The 22417-nt window shown below is 58.1% G+C and overlaps 1 protein-coding gene across 2 annotated transcripts; it reads right to left on the reverse strand.

Annotated features, from left to right (window-relative positions):
- Positions 1 to 331: 331 nt before the first annotated feature.
- PDGFB (platelet derived growth factor subunit B) lies at positions 332 to 21379 on the reverse strand. Of its 2 annotated transcripts, none has more exons than XM_023222249.3 (7): positions 20243 to 21379; positions 12295 to 12391; positions 9965 to 10054; positions 8160 to 8365; positions 6630 to 6774; positions 2361 to 2511; positions 332 to 1981 (listed from the first exon to the last, which is right to left on the reverse strand). In XM_023222249.3, the coding sequence occupies exons 1-6, from the start codon at positions 20303 to 20305 to the stop codon at positions 2387 to 2389; spliced, it is 726 nt and encodes a 241-aa protein (XP_023078017.1). In that variant the 5' UTR covers positions 20306 to 21379; the 3' UTR covers positions 332 to 1981; positions 2361 to 2386. The 2 variants fall into 2 exon arrangements, with proteins under 2 accessions (XP_023078017.1, XP_023078018.1); XM_023222250.1 differs by having other exon boundaries at positions 332 to 1831; positions 20243 to 20408.
- Between the last annotated feature and the right edge of the window lie 1038 nt (positions 21380 to 22417).

Genomic DNA, 22417 nt, shown 5'->3' on the forward strand with positions numbered 1-22417 from the left:
TATGGAAACCCTCAGGCTGCAGAAACCCATCTCTCGTCACTGCCAGAGATAGGCACAAGTCCACGTGTCAGGACTGCGTCAGGACCGAGACCGACAGAGTGGCCTGTGTGTCTCTTCCCTCCCACTAGACTGAGGCCTCCCCGAAGCCGCGGGCCTGCGTGTATGTGCACGCATGTATGAGCATGTACGTGTGTGTGCGCGCGCGCCAGTGTGTGCGATCGCGCCTGAAGCTCCCAGAGTGAGAGGAACACGCCGCAAGCTGTCGGCACATCCTGCCAAGGCAGAAAGGTTAATTGTCACACACGATGCCAAAAGACAGACCTCCGGCGGATTCATTTGGTTTTGTTTTGTGGTTATTTTTTTTTTTTACAACTTTAAATACGGAATATAAATAAATTTTACATTTAAAAAATAAAAGGAAAGCCCCCAAAAATATAATCACCGACTTTACAAACTGAAGGAAGCAGGTTTTGGAAGGTGGGAAGGGGGAAAGTGCAGTAGGTGGGAAGGGAGGTGGGAGCTCAGACCCCACCCCTAGGGGGTCTTGGGGATCTTTTCCCTTCTCTCCCCCATTCCCAGCCCACAAGCTGGTTTCCTAGGAGGAGCCACCAGAGGCGGAGCTTAGAAGGATCGAAGATGGGGAAGTGTGCAAGCAGGGAGGGGTGCGGGCAAGAGGGCGGCACCCTCCCTTGGAGACCTTCTCCCGGGTGTCCCACACCCACCTGGAAGGGCAGTTGCTGGAGCAGAGGACTCTGGGAAATGGAGGTCATGTGGACAGCAGTGTTGCCTCCCTGCCCCTACCACAGTCTCCCTCCTATTTGGCCACTCCAAGCCACAGGCTGCATCAGGGGCACGGCCAGTCCACAAGGAGTCTTTGTGTGAATTAGGAAAAGGATCCTTTTCCTCTTTACCTACATCTGCCAGAAATTGTCATAATAAATATACAAATCAGCTTTATCTATGATGTGAACAGTGCTCCCTGCATACAATGTCTTTGTGCAGTGCATACCCTGCACAACCTTACATGGCAGTCTTAGCTGGGGTGGAAAATGATGAGCAGGTCCCTTGCTGCCCTGGCCTCTAGTCTTCTGCCCTAGAGAGGAGTGACTGGGATCATCTGGGGCCTTAATAAGGGGTTCAAGAGCCCCTTGGTGGAGCAGACTGAAGGGCCAGGACAAGAGGAAGATGTAGGGTGGAGGTAGAGAGATGAAAGGAACCACAGGAAGAGGTGAATCAGAGTGGAGTGCAGGGAGGAGCAGGCGGCAGGAGGCAGGGGATGCCCAGGTCACCATCTACAGCCACCTCAACCGCAAACTCCGTCTCTAACCCACCTGAGAGGGCACCCAGCCACTTGGTGTGTGGCCACACCCACCTAGAGGAGTCCACACCTTCAAAACGAAAACAAAAAGAAGCCACTGTGTACAGAGGCACCAGGGAGACGAGGTGACTGGTGTTTGGGCACCGTGGGAGGGGTTTTCTCCAGTCTGTGTGCCCGTCTGTGGTCTTAGCCACGGAGTCCGAGGTAGCCTGGCCTCCCTGGAGGTGTCTCCCCTCAGAGCTGGCCAGGGGTCCAGGGACCAGGCAGGCTACGCTGAGAGGTCCTCAGGGCCATGTGCAGGGCTCCTCGGGCCAGTCCACAGTGCTTGGGTGTGGCCCAGGCCAGGTGCAGGGGAAGGAGCCCGTTTCCCCCAAACAGTGACTCCATCAGTCTCTCTCACACTCTTATCCCAAGTTCTTGGAGTCAGGGGAAGAAGACAGCGATGGAGTTCAGTCCTTCTTTTTCTTCTTGAGCTGCTGGGCAAGACGCCGGAGGCCGCTGGGAGGAGACCCGCTGATGGAAGGGTGGACGGACACGTGGAGGGGTGGGGGAAAGCACCATTGGCCGTCCGAATCAGGCATCGAGACAGACGGACGAGGGAAACAATATTATCACTCCAAGGACCCCATGGGGGCAATACAGCAAATACCATATTAAATAACCCTGCAGGCCAAGCAGAGAGACGGGGGGTCAGAGACAACCTAGAGGGTCCATCCCACGTTCGTATGTCCCCCATGCCAGGGGCAGGGAGCTGGGGACAACTAGCCACCCCTGATTTCCAGCAGTGCTCAGGGCTGGGGCGTTGAGGGGCTGGGAAGATTGAGATTTAGACCTCCCATTCTCTTAGGGCGTGCTGGGACACAGCTGGGCTGGGGTCTCCAAAGCCCACCGCCCACCCTGCCCCAGCTGATAACTGAGCAGAGAGGACCAAGGCTCAGAGGCTGGATTTTGGATGGAAAAATCCTTTCCCCTGACCCCACCCACAGGCCACGGAGAAGGAAACACAGGGTTCTAGGCCTCCGTTTCCCCGCCCGGCCCTCACCTGCCCACACTCTCCTGCCGATGCCCCTAGGCTCCGAGGGTCTCCTTCAGTGCCGTCTTGTCATGCGTGTGCTTGAATTTCCGGTGCTTGCCCTTGGGGGGCCGGCGGACTCGCACCGTCCGAATGGTCACCCGAGTTTGGGGCGTTTTGGCTGCACAAGCAAAAGAAAGAGCTCGTGAGCATGTGGACCACTGGGGCGGTCTCTCCCCACTGACCAAGGCCTGCCACGGACCTCCTGAGGTCTTCTGGGCTCAGGAAAGGGACAAGAGGGGAATCTGGGCCAGGGTCCTGGGTTTGGATCCCAACTCCACGGCTCACCAGCTGTATGTGCCTTGGGAACAATGACTGAACCTCTCTGAGCCTCGGCGCCTCCATCTGTGGAATGGGCGTAATAAGACTGCCCACCTCATAGGACTGGTGGGAGGAATAAATGACAGTACGCTGGCAAAGCTCTTTGCACAGTGCCGGACACAGACCCGGGTAGATTAAATATGGCTTCAAGTTCTTTGTCACTGTCCACTGACCATAAGAGTTTGTTTCCCTCCCCTTGAATCTCGCCTGGAGTTGGAGCTATTTAACCAACAAGAGGCAGAAGTGCAGCTGTGCCAGTTCCAGGCAGAGGCCTTAAGAAGGCCCGGCAGCTCTCGCCTTCATGCTTTGGGGGGCCCTGGGCTGCCACATAACAGGTCTGGCTACCCTGCTGGAGAGGCCACATGGAGAGGCCAGGTAGGGACTGGCTCTCCCCACAGAGCCAGAGGCCCTGGACTACAGGGAGAGGAAAATAGGCCCAGCTGTCCCTGCTGAGCCTCCAGATGACCACAGCCCAGGCCGCCAGCTGACTGCAACCAGTAGACGGGCCAACAGAACCACCCAACTGAGCCCAGTCAACCCCCAGACCTGGGAGGGATAATAAAAAGCTTCAAGTATGAAGTGGTCAGCACATGGCAGCTGCTACAATTCACTTTTTTTCTTATTTTCCTTAGCTTGACCTACTATTGAGGTTTCCTCCCAACCTCTCAGCCTCATCCAGTCATGTGGTAGGGAGGTCACTGGGCTCTGGGCCAGAATCACACTCCCACCATGAAGCTGGGCCTTCAGGTCAGTTGTGCCTGTCACCTACCTGCCCCTTGCCACTCTGAGAAGCAATGGAGTGGGATGGATGGACCACAACTCAGGCTGCGGATCTGACTCACCAGGGCTCAAATCTGAGCTTTCCCATGTATTGTGGACATGGGAGCAAGTCACTTAAACACCCTGTGCCTTAATTTCCACATCTTTATTTATTTATTTTTAAGACGGAGTCTCACTCTGTTGCCCAGGTTGAAGTGCAGTGGCGCAATCTCAGCTCACTGCAACCTCCACCTCCCAGGTTCAAGTAATTCTCCTGCCTCAGCCTCCCGAGTAGCTGGGATTACAGGCATGCGTCATGATACCCAGTTAATTTTTGTATTTTTAGTACAGATGGGGTTTCACCATGTCGGCCAGGCTGGTCTTGAACTCCTGACCTCAAGTAATCCACCTGCCTTCGCCTCCCAGAGTGCTGGGATTACAGGCGTGAGCCACCGCGCCCTGCCGATTTCCATATCTTTAAAGCAGAGAAGACAGCAGCCCTGGCCTCCTAGCGTTAGGAGACAATACATGGAAATGGCCAGAAACTCCCCAGCTAGTGTTTACCATGCACCTGGTGCTGCTCTATGCTCATTTCCCTTTACAGCAGGTGCTGTTGCCGGCAGGTGCTGTTACCCACACTTTACAGATGAGGAAACTGAAGCAGAGAGACTGGGATTTGAACTCAGGGATCTGCCTCTAGAGTGTATACCTCCAACCACTCAGCACAAACGACAATGTCCGTGAGCTTCAGTCAAGGGGAGCTCTTATACACTTATCTCCCTCCTGGGTTCCCAGGTGGCTGTCTTGGCAGGGACAGCTGTGTCTGCTGAGCTCAAGGCCAGCCTTTTCCTGGGAGCCTTTTGAGCTCCCCCAGCCTGCCGGGATCTGACACCTGACCTCCCACCTTACAGACACCAGGTCCCATGAGGCAGCTATCCCATCTCTGCAAATGGGCAGATTTTCTAGCAGTTCAGGGACTTGGATGGGCTTCAGATCCCCTCAGACAGAAGACACCAGGAGGGCCACTGAAGGGCCCAGGGAGTTTCTTCCTCAGAGCCTGGGCCATCAGCAGGACACTGGGCTATACCAAGGCCAGGCAAGCACAAGGTCACCACACAGCTCGAGTGACAGCACGCAGATCTGAGCCCAGGAGGTCTGACACTGACCACAGTATCACAGAGAGCCACCAAGCCTTAGCCAGGCCCATGGACAGGTGACAGAAACACCATCATACTCAACCAAAATACCGGAACTAAAATGATGGGACTTTACGTCATCTACGTTTCACTGGTATAATGCACCTCCCAAGAAACTGGTTTAGAAAATTATGTGAAACAAATACATGAAGTAACTCATTTTAAACATAAAGAAGGCCAGGCGTGGTGGCTCAATGCCTGTAATCCCAGCACCTTGGGAGGCTGAGGTGGGAGGATCACTTGAACCCGGGAGTTAGAGACCAGCCTGAGCAACAAATCAAGACCCCATCTCTACAAAAATTTAAAATATTAGCTGGACGTGGTGGCACGTGCCTGTAATCCCAGCTACTTGGGAGGCTGAGGAGGGAGGCTTGCTTGAGCTCAGGAAGGAGTTTAAGGCTGCAGTGAGCTATGATCATGCCATTGCACTGCAGCCTAGGTGATGGAGAGAGATCCTGTCTCTTAAAAAAGAAAGAAAGAGGCTGGGCGTGGTGGCTCACGCCTGTAATCCCAGCACTTTGGGAGGCCGAGGCAGGTGGATCACTTGAGGTCAGGAGTTCCAGACCAGCCTGGCCAACATGGCGAAATCCCGTTTCTACTAAAAATACAAAAATTAGCCGGGTGTAGTAGCAGGTGCCTGTAATTCCAGCTACTCGGGAGGCTAAGGCAGGAGAACTGCTTGAATCCAGGAGGTAGAGGTTGCAGTGAGCCAAGACTGCACCACTGCACTTCAGCCTGGGCAACAGGGTGAGACTGTCTCAAAAAAAAAAAAAAAAAAAAAAGTGTGTGTATATATATATATATATATATATAATTTTCCCTTAATAGAGAAATCATCCTCCATGTTAACTCAATAATTTATAACACGTCAGTTTGAAGCTGTCATATGATCAGCCTTTCCAGGGCATCCAGCGACTCAGCTCAGCTCTGGGAATAAGACCCAGAGGTCAAGAAACAGCTCTGTCTTCAGGGTCTTGTTAATAAGAAATGAGAATGAAAAGATTGTCCTGTCCCTAACAATAGAAAGTTACTGAAAAAGAACTATCACTCACATGATTTTTTTAATGCTCATCTAATCATATTAATCACTTTTTTTAAAGGCAGGGTCTTGCTCTGTTGCCCAGGCTGGAGTACAGTGGTGCCATCACGGCTCACTGTAGCCTCGACATCCCAGCCTCAAGCGATCCTCCCACCTCAGCCTCCTAAGTAGCTGGGATTACAGGCGTGTGCCACTATGCCTGGCTAATTTTTGTATTTTTTGTAGAGATGGGGTTTCACTGCCTCACAATGCTGCCAACGCCATCTCGTACCCCTGACTGATCACCAGCCAGCTGTTCTGCATATGGAGCTAAATTCTCTCTCCAGTGGCTTCTCCCCACTGGTCCTGGCTCCCCTGCTCAAGGGTACGAGAAATTAGCTTTATTTCTCATCCCCAGGATAAGCTGCCCAGTATCTGAAGTTGATGGGCATGGAGCTTTCTCTCATCAAGGCCCAGATTCCTTCCACTATCCCATCCCCACATCCAACAAAGCAGGGGGCTGTGGTAGCAAGACTGGAAATGGGGCTACGCCGGATGGGGTGGTCAGGGCAGACTTCTAGGAGGAGGTGACTTCTGAGCTGAGACTCTAATGAAGAGAAGGAGCTAGGCTTGTGGAGAGCTGGGAGAAGTGTCCTTCAGCCACAGCAGAAACTCATTTGGTTACTGAAAGAGGCCTGCCTGGCGGGGGTGGCACAGGTGAAGGGTACTGGTTGGCAGAGACCAGAGGGCCAGCCAGGGGCTAATCCTCATGTAGGGCTCTCAGGCCAGGGAGGAATCTGGCTTGTTCTCAGCAAGATGGAAAGAAAGCCTCCCATGAATTTAACCGGGGGCGGGCGTGATCCCATCTCCATTTTTAAGACTGGCCCCTGCTCCCAGCTGCTGCAGGGGAAGGGGGCTGAGGGCTGAACCTGGAAAGGCGGTTACCTCGCTGCTCCTGGGAACCTCCCGGGCTTCGGGTCACGGGCCGTGCAGCCGCCACTGTCTCACACTTGCATGCCAGGTGGTCCTCCAGCGTCACCGTGGCCTTCTTAAAGATTGGCTTCTTCCGCACAATCTCAATCTTTCTCACCTGGAGGACAGAGCCACAAAATGCCTCTGTAGAGGCCACACAGCCAGGAGCCCGGGAACAGCCTGCGCTTCCCACCCCAGTGTCTCCTGCAGCAATCTTTCCTCGAAAGCCCGGAGAGCAGGCTGCGGGGCAAACGCTTTGGCCCAAACAATAGCAGGACCTTGACCTCTGCCCTTCTCGTAGCTTTTCCATCAAAACAAGCCCTCCTGACCTGGGGCCCCCCTCAGTGCCCCCAGAGAGGGAGAGCCAGAAAGGCATTTCCGGGTTGAGCTAGGGCCTGCAGTCTACTCACTCCCGGAGCGCCAGCCAAGGTCAGGGCTGCGCCAGAGGCGGGAGATGGTTGTCTGGAAGGAAGTGGGGGGAGGCTTCATCTAGGAGGGAGGTGGGAACGGGGAGGTCAGATGTCAGGTGTCCATCCATAGAGCTGGAAGCACTGAGGACAGGAGAGACCACGAGAGTGGGCAGTGGGGTGGAGTGACATTCGTAGTCTCAGGCGCGGGGCCCAAGCCAGGGAGGGAAGGTGGGCAGGAGGAGAGGCCACGGGCTGGTGGCAGGAGAAGGAAGTGCGGCTAAGCAGGCAGAGCATCAGGCAAGGGCCGGTGCTGAGCTAGGGAAGTGCGCAGTGCCCAGCCTGCGGGCGAGGCTGGCCTGGAGCGTGCAGGAATCTTTCCACAAGAAGCAGAAGCTGCGGCTTCTCTGATTCTGCCCTCACCAGGGTGAGACCAGGGTGCTCCCTGAGATAGCCTCTACTCTAGAATGTTCCCTGAGTCCAGGGTATGTATCCCCCGCCCCTCTGAAGAAAGCCAGGGTCAGCATTCCACTGTTGCAGGGGGACCTGTCCCAGCTCTGCAGTGTCTGTCACCTGGTGGGCCTCTCTGCTCCCTCCTTATTAAAGACACAGCTTGTCAAAGAGAGACAAGCAGGTGTCAAAGATGCAGGGGCACCCACCGAGCCTTTCTCAAGAGAGCCCTGAATAGGGAGAGCTTTGGGGGAGCCTGAGCAGCTGCCCAGAACACTCTGAATGTCAGACAAATATTTGCGGATACGTCTCTTCAAGGGACGTTTTGCGATTTTGTCCTTGTAAAGGAGGTGACATCCCTATTTCAAGTTGGCTCCACACCTCGCCCAGCCTGGGGTATCTGTCTGTAGCTTTTGGCTACAGTGGCCTGGGCCACCTTAGAGGATTCATGGTCGGCCTTAGTCCACCTGCCCAGGAAGAGCTTCCCAAGAGTGGGCCCCTGTAGACAGAGCCCAGGGACAAATCAGGAACGTCCTTCGACACACCACTCTGCCCAGTCAAGGAAGCCTGGTCAGGTATGAGGCCCAGAAGGGTGGCCTCCATCCACCACCGGGACCAGCCTCGGGGGCCTGCGGAGCCTACACACCTGGACGGGCCGCAGCTGCACCTGGGTGGGGCGGCACTGCACGTTGCGGTTGTTGCAGCAGCCGGAGCAGCGCTGCACCTCGACGCAGGGTGGCCACACCAGGAAGTTGGCATTGGTGCGGTCTATGAGGCGCCGGGAGATCTCGAACACCTCGGTGCGAGTCTTGCACTCGGCGATCATGGCTGGCTCAGCAACGGTCAGGGAATCTGGGAGGAGAGGGAACCTGGGTCAGGAGCGTGGGCCTGCCCAGAGTCCCCCCACCTGGCAGGGGAGCTCAGCCAGTGCCCCTGGGACTGTTCTTTCTCATGTCTTTCAACCCCAGGGTTCAGGTTTCAAGTCCTGGCTGTTATTAGCCATGGGACTTGGGCAGGTGGCTGAGCCGCTCTAAGCCTCCGTTTCCCCATCTGCAAAAGGGGACAATGAGATCTACACCCAAGAACCACTGTAGGTTTCAAGTGAGAAAATTCAGAGTGTGGGGCATGTTTTGCTTAGTAAATGTCCCCTTCCCTCTGCTGGCATGTAATTATTTTATTCTTCTTTATGATTTTACACATTTATGGGCTTGTGGTCGTTATGCGGGTACCATATTATCTTGAAACCACGCGTGCACTGCTGTCTTACGGTGTCATGGATTCTTTTATCACCACTGCTTTCAAAGCCTCAGCTTCCTCCTCTATGAAGTGGGATAAGAACAGCGCCTCCCTCCCATGTGGATCTAAGGTGTAAAGTGAGTAAGTCTGGCCTACAGCAAGCACTGAGGCTACCGGCTGCTATCCACATACAGAGGACAGGTGGCTCTGAGAGCTGAATATCCCGCCCACATTCAAAGATTGGGGGTAGAACTCAGGCCACCTGACTTTTTTCTTTTTTCTTTTTGTGAGACAGAGTCTTGCTCTGTCGCCAGGCTGGAGTGCAGTGGCGCAGTCTTGGCTCACTGCAACCTCCATCTCCCGGGTTCAAGCAATTCTCCTGCTTCAGGCTCCCAAGTAGCAGGGACTACAGGCACACGCCACCACGCCCAGCTAATTTTTGTATTTTTAGTAGAGATGGGGTTTCACCATGTTGGTCAGGATGGTCTCGATCTCTTGAACTTGTGATCTGCCCGCCTTGGCCTCCCAAAGTGCTGGGATTACAGGCGTAAGGCAACGTGCCCGGCCCAGGCCACCTGACTCTTATCCATAGGTTCCCCCAGCCTCTAACTGCAGTGTTTTGGGGACTCCAGGTGTCAAAAAGGAGAAGGGGTTTGAGCGGACATTGGCCTCACCTGGGAGGGTTTCTCTGGGACCTAATGATCTACAGTCTCCTTTAGATCTCTGCAAGGGAGCAGGAGGCAGTTCCAGGCTTTGCTCAAGTTCTACCAGCCTAGGCCACTGCCCTTCACCGCAGGTGAGTCCCATAGCCCGTCAGGGACCACGCTGGGCTCAAGTGATGGCAGCAGGTTGGGATCTCAGCCCTACTGCTTCCTAGCGGTGTGACCTCGCCTACTTTTTTACCCTCTCTGGGCCCCAGTTTCCAATTCTGTGAAATGGGGTTAATAATATCTACCTCCAGGATTGAAATAAGGAACGAATGAGCTTTGCAGCACTATATTTAGAAAACAGATAGTGTGGGGGCGAAGGGGTGTGATGACTCAACACAGGCATTTAAGGATGGTTTTACTCTCTCAGTTCACTCAGTCCTGAATGTGGGGGGAAAGGGAGTTGTAAGAGGACCCTCAGAGCCCTCCGACTGGCTGCCCGCCCCCATTCTCTTTCCCTGGCCCCCATCCTAATTTGAAGGACCCTTGTTGCGTGCCTCAGTCTTACCCAAGCTCCTTCTTCCACGAGCCAGGCTCTCCAGCTCGCCTCCAGAGTGGGAGCGGGTCATGTTCAGGTCCAACTCGGCCCCATCTTCCTCTGCAGGCGAAGGCGTAGTCAGACACAAGGCAGCCCGACCTCGGGTAGGGGCTCCCTCCGCCAGGGTCTCTGGACAGACAGGAGGTTTGCCTCCCCCTACTCCAGAGAACAGTCCCTCCTTCCAGCCCCCATAGATGCACGGGTCCTGGCCCTGAGCACGGACCCTCCAAGCAACCCCCAGGACAGCCGCACGCCCAGGACCCTGATTGCATCCCTGGCTCTTTAGCCACATTTTTGGCCAGAACCCATGTCAGTGGAGTTAAAAATAACCCTTCCCCTTTGCTACTGTAAGTGAACCCTCCTCGGCCTCCAGGGCGGGGCTAGGACCTGGGGCACTGAAGGCCAGTTTCCAGTGCCCCTCCACCCAGCGTTCCCATAGGAAGTGCTGAATGGAGAAATTCCCAGAAGCCCCAGGGGGACCGCATGCCCTGAACACAGCCCCTCTGGAGGCCTGGACAATGGCGGCGCTGGGCAGGCGGGAGCAAGGGAGGGAGGGAGAGGGGCGGGGGTGGGAGCTGAAGATAGAGAAGAGGAGAAGAGGGGTGGGAGTTGGGCCTGCTGGTGGTGGGGAGTCCCCGCCACACACCCTTCTAGGGCCTGGTCTCTCTAGCTCCGGGCCCCTCACCCGTATCTGCATCTATCTCCCTCCCCGTCTCTAACCTATTGCCCCACCTCTGCCCCCAGCCGTCTGTTGATTCTTCTGGTAACAAATGACAGCTCCTTTTTCCAGGCTGGGCACCATCTCAGTCCCATCAGCACTCCTTAGTCTGAGACATCGGTCCTTTCCAGAGCCCATGGCCAGAGGTTGGCTGCTGGGAAGTGAGGGCTGAAGGAGGCCTCTGAGCTGGATGTTAAAGCGTGGACAGACTCTTCTGTCTATTTCATGGGTGACGAGCCACAAATAAACTAACAGGCATTGGGAACACGCTCCTGCCACCTCCACACAGCACCCCATGGCTCCAGTTCTGGCCCCGACCCACTGGCCCCATCCAAGACAAAGGCGCCTGCCGCCTGTCCGTCCCGGGTACTGCAGGGAGTCTGATGACTAGTCCGCTTCCGTCCAGCCTGACAGCCCCTACGTCAACGAGCCTATCTGTCCCTCTGGCTCCTTTCCTTTCTCCCTGCCATCTCTGGAATGTCCCTGGTGGGGAGGAGATGGGGAAAAGATGCGCTTTGTGGAAAGGTTAAGTTGATTAGGAAAAAATAGCCACATGGTTGCCTTGAAACAGGCCTGCTATTGAAAGCCTCATCTCCAAGATCCCGACCCCCACCAGGGGTGTGGAGGGGCCGTCTGAGGGTGGGGGCATAAAGGCTTGGAAATAAATGGTAGAAAGGCTAAATTTGGAAGTTGCCCCATTGTGTGTGGCCAGGGGCGGCCAGTCGGGCATAGGGTGGGGGTTGTGGGAGACGTCGGGTGGGGGCCCTGGCGAACAATAGGTGGGCCCAGCTGGGTCCCCTCCTGCCTGCCTCACCGCCCCCCAGCACAGGCAGGATTGAAAGGGCCTGGGAATGCTTTTGAGAGGGAGCCAGGGGCCCAACGGGGAGAGGAAACAAAGGCAGGAAATGCTGTTCCCCCGTAGATAGCGTCTGGGCAAGGATTACAAAGTGACAAAGAGACAGAACCCCAGAGGGAAGGGGACCTGGGGGTGCAGGGGGGCCGCTGACCAGGGCTCCAGGGAACAGGCCAGAGGTTAGAATAGAATGGAATTTGCTCTGAAGACAGCGTTTATAAATACATTGTCAATCCAGCCCGCCAGCCCTGCCACGTGTGTGCCACCGAGCACGTGCCCATTTGCTGAGTGCGCTCTGGGGCACGGGCAGGGCTGCCTGCTGGTCGAGGCCAGGTGTCCCCAGGGGACCTCACAGACTGGGCCTCTAGCCAGAGGGGCGGGGAGATGACTCCTCCAGTGCCATCCTCCCTGGCTGGGCCCACACCTGGAGACATACTCGGCAGATGACCTGGGCACCTTCTCCCCGCCCTCTCTCCTCCCGGCACCCCACCCTCGGCACCAAGCCGGAGCCACACGTGGGTGCTTCTCCTGCCACACCCCAAGTCCCAGGTACCAACCCGCCTGCTGACTCGGCCCTGCCCTGGATGGGTGTGGCCGGGCTCTCGCTGGGCTGCCATGGGCCTCCAGTTCCCCAGACGTCAGGGAAGAGGGATGCCTCCTGTCCTGCCCCTCCCAGCTCCCTTAGAGTCTCCTCGGAGGGCCGGAGCGCGGGGCGAGGATTCCATTTACCTCCGGGGTCTCCGTGCAGCAGGCGCTGGAGATCATCGAAGGAGCGGATCGAGTGGTCACTCAGCATCTCATAGAGCTCCTCGGGAATGGGGTCCCCCTGCCGGGCAGACACCAAAAGGCTGAGTGAGCTGGGAGCGGGGGCTTTCCAGCACGGCTATCTCCCCCACCACATGCTTTCTCGCTTTTTCCTGCAGAAAGCTCTGAGGTCACAGGGAGATGGACAAGCAGGATCCAGGCCTGATGATCAGGAGCACAAAGGCCTCGGGGCCTGTAAAAAACGGTTACAGGGCTTGGCTGAGAACCAGGGTCTTTCCTTCAATATATCGGGGCCTGCCGAAGCCTCTGAGACCAAGCTCACTCCCTGCACCCTCAACTCCCAACAGGAACCCCAGCTTGCTTTGAGTTGGACCTGCTTGTCCATGTCTGTCTCCCCCACCAAACTACAAGCTCTGGGAAGACACCAAAATCTGATTTCTCTCTGAGTCTCGCTCCACATCTGACAGTTGAAGACAGCCAGCATTTCCCATGGCCAATCTAACCCCCATTTTACAGAGGGGAAAACAAAGGCTCAAAGAAAGGCTCAATTATTGGCAAAAGCTGCATTCGAACCCATGCCTTTGGGATGACAGAGCCTGTACTCCCAGGCTCCTGGGCCCAAGAGGTACTTAATAAATGCATGCAGAGTGTGATGGTCTCAGGAGGCCCCAGGTCCTAGCGGTATCTATGAAGGTCTCTCACTCGAAAGAGGCAAAAGGGAATCCTCAGATACGGCCGGGAAACCTGAAAGCTTACCCGTGCCCTGTGCCCAACCAAACCCTATTTTTAGAGCCCCTTTGGCCTGTTGCCAAACACACTCGAAACTTGATAAGCACTTCAACAGGCCTCATTCGGAGCCGGGCTTCCTCCAGGGAAACCGCAGGTCCCACAATGACACAAGAGCAGCCCCGTAGGAAGGTCACAGCCACGTCCCCCACAGTTCCAGGAGACCCAAGGGGCTGATGCCAGAGATCCCAAGAAAGAGGCAAGGGCAGATAGGAGACTGAGAATCACAATCCAGACCACCAGCCACTGAGAAGCAAAGAAAATTCCTAAGATGTCACTGCATGTTCAAAGGCTGGGACCGGACTTCCAGGCGTGCAAAGACACACGTGCAGGCACAGGCACTCGGGCTGCAAGGTCTGGACAGACAGCTCTGGAGAGGGCGCCAATAGGCTTGGCATACTACTATAGAACCTTGGGTTAAACCACTCTCTGCCTCAGTTTCCCTGGATTAAGAAGGGAGGACTTCCGGCCCTTCTTGGTTCACTCCACACTCCTGGAGCCGAAGGTCGGGGAGCTCGGAGAGGCTCGGTGCAGGCTACCTTCACAAAAGGGATGCTGCTTTCTCACTGCCTGATGGCGGACGGGGAGTGCCGGAAAGGAGGAGAGGTCGTCTCAGCCCTGTGGCCAGCCTCAAGGGGCTCTCCCGAAAAACTCTGTTTCCTCCAGCTTATCATGAAGTCTACGAACACCTCCAGGGGTTCAGCCATGACCAACTCTGGCCACCCACATGATCCAGGAGCTAGAAGACTTAGGGTGGGGGGGTGGGGGTGACCACTTTTAAAGCTACATCATTCCCTGAAACCCCTGAGTCTCCATGTCTTTGTTTGAACCTGGAGTTGCAACCCCGCCCAATGCCTAAGGGCTGCTGGGCAACTCCAGGAAAAAAAGGTTGCAGGGCTTGGCTGAGAACTACGGTCTGTCCTTCAATTTCCGGGCAGCCAGGGGCTGCACATGCGAGACAGAGGACGGTATGGGCGCTGTTGTCCCTCACTTTCAGCCCCCATATCCTCCGGGCTCTGCCTCCTCCCGCCCTCAAGCAAGTTCATTCCTTCCACCTCAGAAGAGAGACCACGCCTCTGGTGCTCTCCAAATGTTGACAAAGTATCCAACCCACAGAACAGAGGGCTTGGTCTCCAGTGAACACCAGCGAGAGCCGCTTCCCCTGAGAGTTCTGTCAAACCCAGAACTGGCAGGCCAGAGAGCCAGATCCCACGCCTACGGACCAACTGCCGTGTGACCTCGGCTGGTCACTGCCCCCTATGGTCCTGGCTCTCCTCTGTGAATCGAGGGGCTTGAAAAACATTCGATTCAGTTCTAATTCAGCCAGGAGGTGTTAGAAGGGGCAGAGGAAACGCCAAAGCCGGGTGCCCAGCCAGGCCTCCCTGGATCACTGGCAGAAGGAAAACAAGAAGTGTTTGTGGGGTAAAGATTCAATTCACCTCCCAGGGGAGGGGCCCAAAGGCCTAGTAGCAAATGGCACTTAGTGCTTGTGCCAAGCTCTCCCTGCCCACTGGAGAGCCGGCTGCAGCTGCCAGCCACAGCAGAGGAGGCGGACCCCTGAACAGACCCAGGTACATGACGCACAGGAGATGACATCTTTACAGAAACAAACAGACCCTCCAAGGCTGAGTGTGAAAGAGCCCAGGATAGGGTCTGAGTAGGAGGGAGGGGCACATAGTAGGTCCTCAGTAAATACTGGTCAGATGCATGAAGGAATCTACCCTTCTCCAGGCTCTGTCCAGTATGATTCTTCCACCTCCTCTACCAGGAGAGCCACCTGGATATTCTTCCCCAACCCTAGGCAAATGAGCTCCTAGAGTCCCTTTTAATCTGAGCAGGGAGGCCATCCCTGCAGATGCTTCTAGTAATGTGGCCACTAGATGCCCAGAACTCCCATAAGCCCCCGGATTTGGTAATAATACCACAACTAACATCTATGAATGCCAGCTACAAGCCACACGCTGAGAAAAACACCGTATAAACTACCAATCCTAAGAGGCTGGCAGTATTTGTATCCCCATCCTCCAGATGAGACCAATGAGGCTTAGAAAAAATTAAACAAGCAGCAACAGGTCCAGACAATCAGCAAGTGGCAGAGCTGGGTCGTTCCCAGGCTCCAGAATGCCCACCCGTTCCAGCCCACCATGGGGCATCTCAGCCTCTCTCTCCTGTGCTCAAGGTTGGTGTTGGCTCTTTACTCTGCAGCATGTCCCACGTCCGAGGCTCTCAACCAGAGCCGACTGGGCCCCCACGGGACAGTGGCAATGTATGAAGGCACTGCTGGTGGCCACAACTTGGGGTGTGCACTGCATCTAAGTGGGTGGAGGCCGGAATGCCGCTCACCAACCTTCAGGGCACAGGACAGCCTTCCCAAATGTCAGGAGGGCAGAGGCTAAAAAACCCTGTAGCAGAGGAAAGAGCAACGGCTCCAGATGCCAGGCAACCTGGATTCTTGGAATCTTGTCACAATCTAAAACCTCGGCTTCTTCATCTTTTAAATGGGGCTAATAATACCTCGCCCGGGGTTACTGGGAAGCATAATTGCACAGAGCAGAGCTGGCAGCAGATAATGGGTGCTTAATGAGTTGTCACTGTCATCATCATTAATTCTTTCCGGATGGCTCCTTTGTGGGCAGCAGCAAGTAACACACGTGCTCAGGGCCAGCAGCACAGGACATTTTTGAGGATGACAAGGAGTGGGTGGAGAGCTGCCCGCCAATGAAAGAGTGCGTGACTTTGCATTATCCCCTGTGCTGGGCCACAGGAAATGGTACCCTACCTCCACACTGGCAGAGCCTGGGGCTGTGTGGGCTGGCAGGGCCCTTCCGGGGCTGGGGGTGGGTGAAGGTGGGGGGACACTCAGTATGTGCTCAGCTCCAGGATGCAATGCTCTGAGGATGACGAGCATGAGCACGGGTTCGGAGTCACAGGCTCTTCTTGGTATGGGAAGGTGAGCTGTCTGGAGCCTGGTTTTCCTGGGCACAGGTTCTGCAGGCCTCCACGTAGGCAGCTCACTTCAGACATGGCAAAGGAGGCCTGGCACCCTGAAGAAGCTGCCCCAGATCTCAGGCCCGGGGTTTCTGGCAGAGTGAGGGCGTGGCAAGGAGGGAGCTGGGGCAAAGCCAGCCATGGGAGCCAAGGTAAACAGCCTCCTCCGACCCCGCCCCCAGCGCCAGCTGCAGCAGGTAGGAAGGGCACGAGCCAGCGTGAGGCCAGGTGAGTGATCTGCTCCCCACCAGGCTGGCAGATCAAAGGGGCTTGAACCCCACCCTCCTCGTGGGCCCAGCACACACACACAGATACACACTCCCCGGCCTGCCTGCCGTTCCCACTGAGGGACACACAGGGCCAAGCAACCAGGGGCATTGTCTGTGGCTGGCAGAGGAAGAAGCTGATGAGGCCTCCCAGAGCCTGCCTGCCTGAGAGTCGCAGGCCTTATTTAGATCGAATGCCAAAGCCAACCAACCCCTTTGAAGAAGCCCTCTCAGGGCAAACCACAGAAGCCATTAGAACCAGTGTTTCCCACCTAGCATTCCCCTTCCTTATTGCTCCTGGGACCCTCCCGCTCAGCCTCTGCTCCTTCACGTGGGTCCAGCACCCTGGCCTCCCCACCTCTTGCAGGAGCAGAGGAAAATTAAAGCAGGAAGAAAGGAACCAGTCCGGCCATTTATAATCCACAGAACCTTTGCAGTCTGATTTTCTTCCTGTTTCTTCTCTGTCCTGTCTAATCCTGGTAGCCCAAGTCCCAAGATAGAGGAGAGACAGACAGGCTTCTCTCTCAAGATGGGGGGCCTTGAAAGACTGATGCATACCGGAGGGCTGAAAAGGAGGGCTGCCCTCAGAGCAGAGCGAACCGAGGAGTCAGTGGGGCCATGGAGCAACTAGGGGGCCAGGTCCTGCCCTCCGCACCAACCCAACACTCACTGTTCTTTGCACAAATAGTTACCGATTGTCCACAGGGCTCTGGGCACTGTTCTAACAGTGGGGACCAGGAGGAAAGCTCTCTTTCCCTGGGTTGACACTCCAGTGGAGAAAGCAGGTAATAAACAATGAAATAAACCAGAACATAGGAAGAGTTGTCACAGAAGAGGCTCCTCATTGCGGGGAGGGGAAGACAAGACGTGAAGAGGTACTTATGAGGCCCGTGGTAAACATTCACCATTTCTGCTCAATCAGTCTCTCTCCCTCTCTGACAGACACACACACACACACACACACACACACACACTCTCTCTCTCTCTTCCTGGCTCTTGCGCCAGATCCTTCAAATTCTGTTTGACCCGCCCTTGCACACCTCCAGGGTTCTGGGATTCCAGCAGTTGGTCCCCTGCTTCCTAGGGTCATTAGCAAACCCAGAGGAAGCTAGACGGCAAAGGGCTGTGGGGCCCTTCACTCTTTCCCGGAAGAAGGGTGCGGAGGCCAGATGCGCCACGTGACAGTGGGACTCGCCCTCCTGGAAGCCAGCTCAGCTGGTGGAGATGGCACCTCAGAGGCCTCGGCAGGCCCTCCGCCCAGCCCTGCCTCAGGGCTGCCTGCCCTCTGCTGAAAGCTTCGTCCGAGCACGACCAGGACGTGGCCAATTTCAAGGCCACCTCCACCAGCAGGCCTGCCCTGACTCTCCCAGCACTGGCCATTACAGCTCCTTCCTGGACTGACCCCCCACCGTGGTCCCATCCCCATGCAGGTCCCCTCCCCCAGGACCAGCCTGAGGCTCACTCAGGCTTAGCAGCAAAGTGCTTCATAAACTGCAAAGTGCCACATACATCGCGCCTGTGGCCATGTGTTCAAGAATGCTGTGACTAAAGTGAGGAGAAAGGCAGTTTCTGTGCCACAGCCTCCACCCCAGATACACGAGCCGGTGGAGCTGTGGGAAAGGAGGAGGAGGTGCTGGATGAAGCTGGAAATGGTAAGGGGAGGCTGGGGAAACATCCAGCTGTCAGCCTCTCCGGGGCACGCTGGGATCAGCCAAGAGAATGCAACAGCCAGGGGTGGGAGCCCCCTCCGCGGGCTGCACACGCCAGGTCCCTCCAGTCTTGCAGGTTCAAATGAAGGCTTATGGGAAGGCGAAATCGGTTTGGACACCTCAGTGCCCCTCGGAGTCACATCACCACCATTTTCCACCACGCGGAGGTGGTTGAAAAAAAGTAGTCACAGATGGGTAAGGTTTGAGGGGCGTCAGGCTGACCTGACAAGGCAAAAAAAAAAGTGGGTGCTGTGGAGCTGATGGGAGGTTCTCCCTCCCTCACAGGACGCCAGGAAGGAAATGGGGCCGTTACAGAGGTGGTGAGGTGCCAGGGCCCACGGAGGGCCCACCTGTTGCGCGGGGGCGAGCACCAAGCGCTGGGTGCACGGGGGCCCGTGCGTGCCTGTGTACGTGCGTGGGTGTGCGCGCACGTGTGCTCAGGCCGCGCGTGTAGGGGCCGTGCGTGCGTTTGTGTGCGGTGCGCGCGCGTGTGTCCCGCGTGTGCACAGGCGTGGCGGCGGCGGGCGCGCGACCCGGCCGCGGTAGTGCGTGCCCGTCGCTCTGCGCGCCCGCCCGCCGGAGCGCAGCATCGCCTCCGGCCAGGAGTGTGCATGCGTGGGGTGAGTGAGCGAGTCGGGGGCCCGGGCGGGGTGGGCTGCGGAGAGCAGCCACGGGGCGCCGCCGTTCCCAGGACGCCCTGGCACCGGGCCCAGCCCCCAGGTCCCAAGGCGAGGCGAGGTAGCAGCTGGGGCCGGCCGGCCACCCCCTCCCCAACAGCTGGCCGCGGCCCGGGGGGCTGCGGGAGAGGCGAGGAGGGGGCGTCGGGAGGGGCCTGCAGGCGGCCCGGCCGAGCCCCGCGTCCTCCCTCCCGGGTGCGGACCGCGGGGGGCGGCCGCGGAAGGGCGGGGCCCCTGGGCGGGCGGCCTGCGGCCCTCGAGGAGTCCCGAGAACAAAAGGAGACGGCGACGGCTCCTCCGCGGTCAAAACAACCTGCGCTGGCGGCGGCCCAAGGCCGGGCCGCGGCTTCCGAGCCCTCCGACTTAACCCCTTCGCCGCCGCTGCCTCCTTCCTGCGCCTGGCTGGAGGCCGCAGGGGCCGACCCTCCCCGGGAGCCGGCAAGGTGCGGGCGAGGTGCGGACTCCCGGCCGCAGCCGGGCGGAGGTGGGACGGGACCCAGGCACGCTGCCCTCTCCTCTCCACCACGCGCGTCCTCCCGCCCCGCCCCCTTTCCCACCTGGATTCCGGGTAGACTTGCCAACTCACGGCTACGTGAGGCTGGGAGGGATGGGGACGGCTCCGACCTCAGCGCTCCCGCAGATGTTTTTATACCCCATCTCCCGTGCAGCTAGGCTTTTGCAGGCGGCGCGCTCCGCACCCTGCATGCGGGGGAGAGAGGTGCTTCCTCTCGCAGGGCGCTGGCACAGGTACGGCAAGGCCTCAGGCACACACCACCCCGGGGGCTGGATTCCTTCAGAGCCCCCAGTCCTCCCCCTACCCGAGTGCCCCTAACCTACCTGCGTCCCTCTCTCTCTCTCTCCCTCCCTCTCTCTGTCTCTCTCCCTGTTACTCCCACCCCAACCCCCGCGCCCGAGACACAAGCTGCTTCCAGATAGTGCTCTGGGGCCGGGCATGCCCTGCGCATGACGGAGGGCGTCCACCCGGACCCCAACCGGAAGCCAGGGTGGGACCCGAGTCCCGCCAAAGGTCGGCGTGGATGGCACCGGTGCTCAAGCTTGCACCTCCTGGGCACGCCGATGGCAGGACAGAGCCTAAGCCGAGACTGGCGCCGAAGTGGGCTCGGGAGGACGCGCTGCCTTCTGCACCCTGGGCGCCACCCCACCCCCTCTCCCCCGGCTGGGAAGGGGCTTGTTCTCGGGTTCCCAAAGGGTGGGGGACAGGGCCACACACACCCTCCCCCGACACGGAACGGCTTAGGGAGCCAGGTTCGCCGGGCAGTTGGAAAGAAAGCCACCGCTGTTGCCTTCCCTTAGAGCCTGTCACCCCCGGACCTCGCTCCCAGCCCGAGGAGGTCACCCAGCGCCCGGCGTCAGGCTCGCGGGCTGCAGGGGTCCAAAGTTCACTGCAGGGAGAGGAGGGGGCGGTCAGAAGGTGGGGGCGAAGGTAATGAATGAAGAACCAGCCCCAGCCGCCGTGGCAACTCACCTCGGCGCTGACCAGACGCAGGTAGCAGCAGAGAGACAGGAAGAGCGCCCAGCAGCGATTCATGCCGACTCCGGGCCCGGCCCCGCGGGGCCCCAGACGCGTAGACCGAGCGCGCCGCCCCCGCGGCCAGGGTGGGGGGCTGGGGAGGGGGGTGGGCTCGGCTCGGGTCCGCGGCGATCAGGCGCTCAGGCCTCTGCAGCCGCGGCTCACCCGCATGGCCCCCGGGCGCCGCCGCTCCCGGCCCCGGCTCCGTCGCTGGGGGGCAGGGGAGGACCTGGGCGCAGGACCTGGGTCCGAGGCCGCTACCTGGGCGGATCCCGAGCCCGAGTGAGCATCCACGGCCGGGGGGCTGCGTCGCGAACCAGCCGAGGCGTCTAGCCGTGTGGGGGCGCCCAGGGGACTCCAACCTCCAAGAGGAAAAGGAACACGGCAGTCGATGGTTCGTCTTCACTCGCCGGCTAAAGGCGTTTTCCTCTGCCCGCCGGCTTAGCTTTTTTGCAACATTTTCTGGAAAGGCCCCAAAAATCGGAAAGCGCAGAGCTGGGCACCTCAAGGCCCAAGTCTCCCCCAAAAAACTTTTTCCAAAGTTGGCTTTGCAACGGCGGCTCGAGCACCCGGGCAGGGAGAGGTGCAAACTCCCGCCCGGGCCGGGGGGGGGGGCGGGAGCGTGTGCGCCCTGGCGCGGGGCCCGGGCGGCGGGCACGACTGCTCCGCGCGCGCGGCGTGCCCGCTGCGCGCTCGGCCGGGCCCGGCCGACAGGTGGACGCGGCGCGAGTCCGTCGGTCCGTCTGCCCGCCCGCTCGCGTCTCTGGGCGTCCTCTGCGGGCTGCGAGCTGCAAGCTGTGGCTGCTCCGGTTTTCTCTTTGCAGCGAGGCTGGAGGGTGGGCTTTTTTTTTTTTTTTTCTTTTTTTGCGGGGATGTATGTGTGTGCGCGCAAAGTATCTCTATCTGAGGAATGAAAAATGGGCGCTGGCGGCCGGAGGGGAGCCCTAGGGAGGCAGCGGGGGAGGCTGCGGGCGCGCGGGGAGGCAGGCGGGCCGCTCCCGGCTGCAGGAGAAGTTGCCACCCTTTCAGCTGTTCCGGCCTTTATAAAGGAGAAGGGAGAGTGCGAGAGGTGGGTGGAGACAGCCTTTCCTCTTCTGGCCCGGAGTCAGCGCCAGGAGTGGGGGGGCGGGAGCTGGGGGAGGGCTGGGGCCAGGGCGGGGCGCTTAGGGGGTCTCTGAGAGCCGAGCAACCCCTCAGTCCATGAATCTGGCCCCGGGAAAAGAAGAACTAGGGGCGACCCACCGTCCCGCCCCTCAGCACTGTGACCATGGACAGGTTAGGAGCCCACGTGGTCTAGGGGGATGTCTCCAGGGCCAAGGCCAGGAGTCCAAGCTCCCCTCCAGGACCAGACATTTCCACCCTGGCACAGGCGTCGCGGGGAGGGACTGAGGCTCTGCAGCCTGAGAGTCTGAATTCAGATCCTGCCCTGGCACTCAGGAGCTTGGGTCACCTTGGGCAAGTCACTTCCCTCTGTGCCACTCCGTCTAGCCCCAACCTGGGGATGGGACTATTGTAAGGACTCAATGCCAGCAAGGGAAGGCACCACAAGGTGAATCCGGCAGCCAGCGCCCTTCAGCTGCAAGCTGGGTCCGAGTCTCCTCCTCCTAGCTGGTTGCCTGGCACAACAGGCCCTGCCAGCGTTGGCTGAATTTGAATTTGTTGAACTGCAAAGTCACACAAACCCCCACAGCCCTGCAGCATCTTCGCAGGGCTACCAACATGATCCTCCCGTCAGTCACCCTGCTGTTTACTATCTCCGTCAGCCCCCGGGTTCGAGGCCCAGAGCCCACCCACCCACAACCAGCCTTCACACAGTTAACGCCTTCCGCCCCCAGTCAGGGAGCTGCTATGTCCCTGCCTTCAGCAGTCACACTGTCTCAGTCACAGTCACACGTACTCACACTGGGCCCAGCACCCGCCTCGGGACACGCAGGCTCCTACATCACCCAGCCTCCGGGCTTTGAGGCACCCTTATGTCCTCTGCTTGCACTGTCTCTGATGTCCGCCCTTCCCTTTGGGGCGTCAGCCTGCTTCTCACACAGGAGCACGCTGAGAGAGTCACACCTGCTCTGTCTTCATAAACTGTCTTCTTGGACCTGGACAGGGTGGAACAGAGGAGGAAGGACATCT

The sequence above is a fragment of the Piliocolobus tephrosceles genome, chromosome 19 (genome assembly GCF_002776525.5).
Source record: "Piliocolobus tephrosceles isolate RC106 chromosome 19, ASM277652v3, whole genome shotgun sequence".
In the NCBI taxonomy this organism is placed as follows: Eukaryota; Metazoa; Chordata; class Mammalia; order Primates; family Cercopithecidae; genus Piliocolobus; species Piliocolobus tephrosceles.

Bases quoted from the DNA above. Each gene is read 5' to 3' on its own strand.
- PDGFB (XM_023222249.3), bottom strand. From the start codon at position 20,305: ATGAATCGCTGCTGGGCGCTCTTCCTGTCTCTCTGCTGCTACCTGCGT. The intron at 12,392-20,242 runs GTGAGTTGCCAC...TCTGCCCGGCAG, and splicing joins TGCGTCTGGTCAGCGCCGAG to GGGGACCCCATTCCCGAGGA. The intron at 8,366-9,964 runs GTAAGACTGAGG...CTCTCCTCCCAG, and splicing joins TCGTGGAAGAAGGAGCTTGG to ATTCCCTGACCGTTGCTGAG.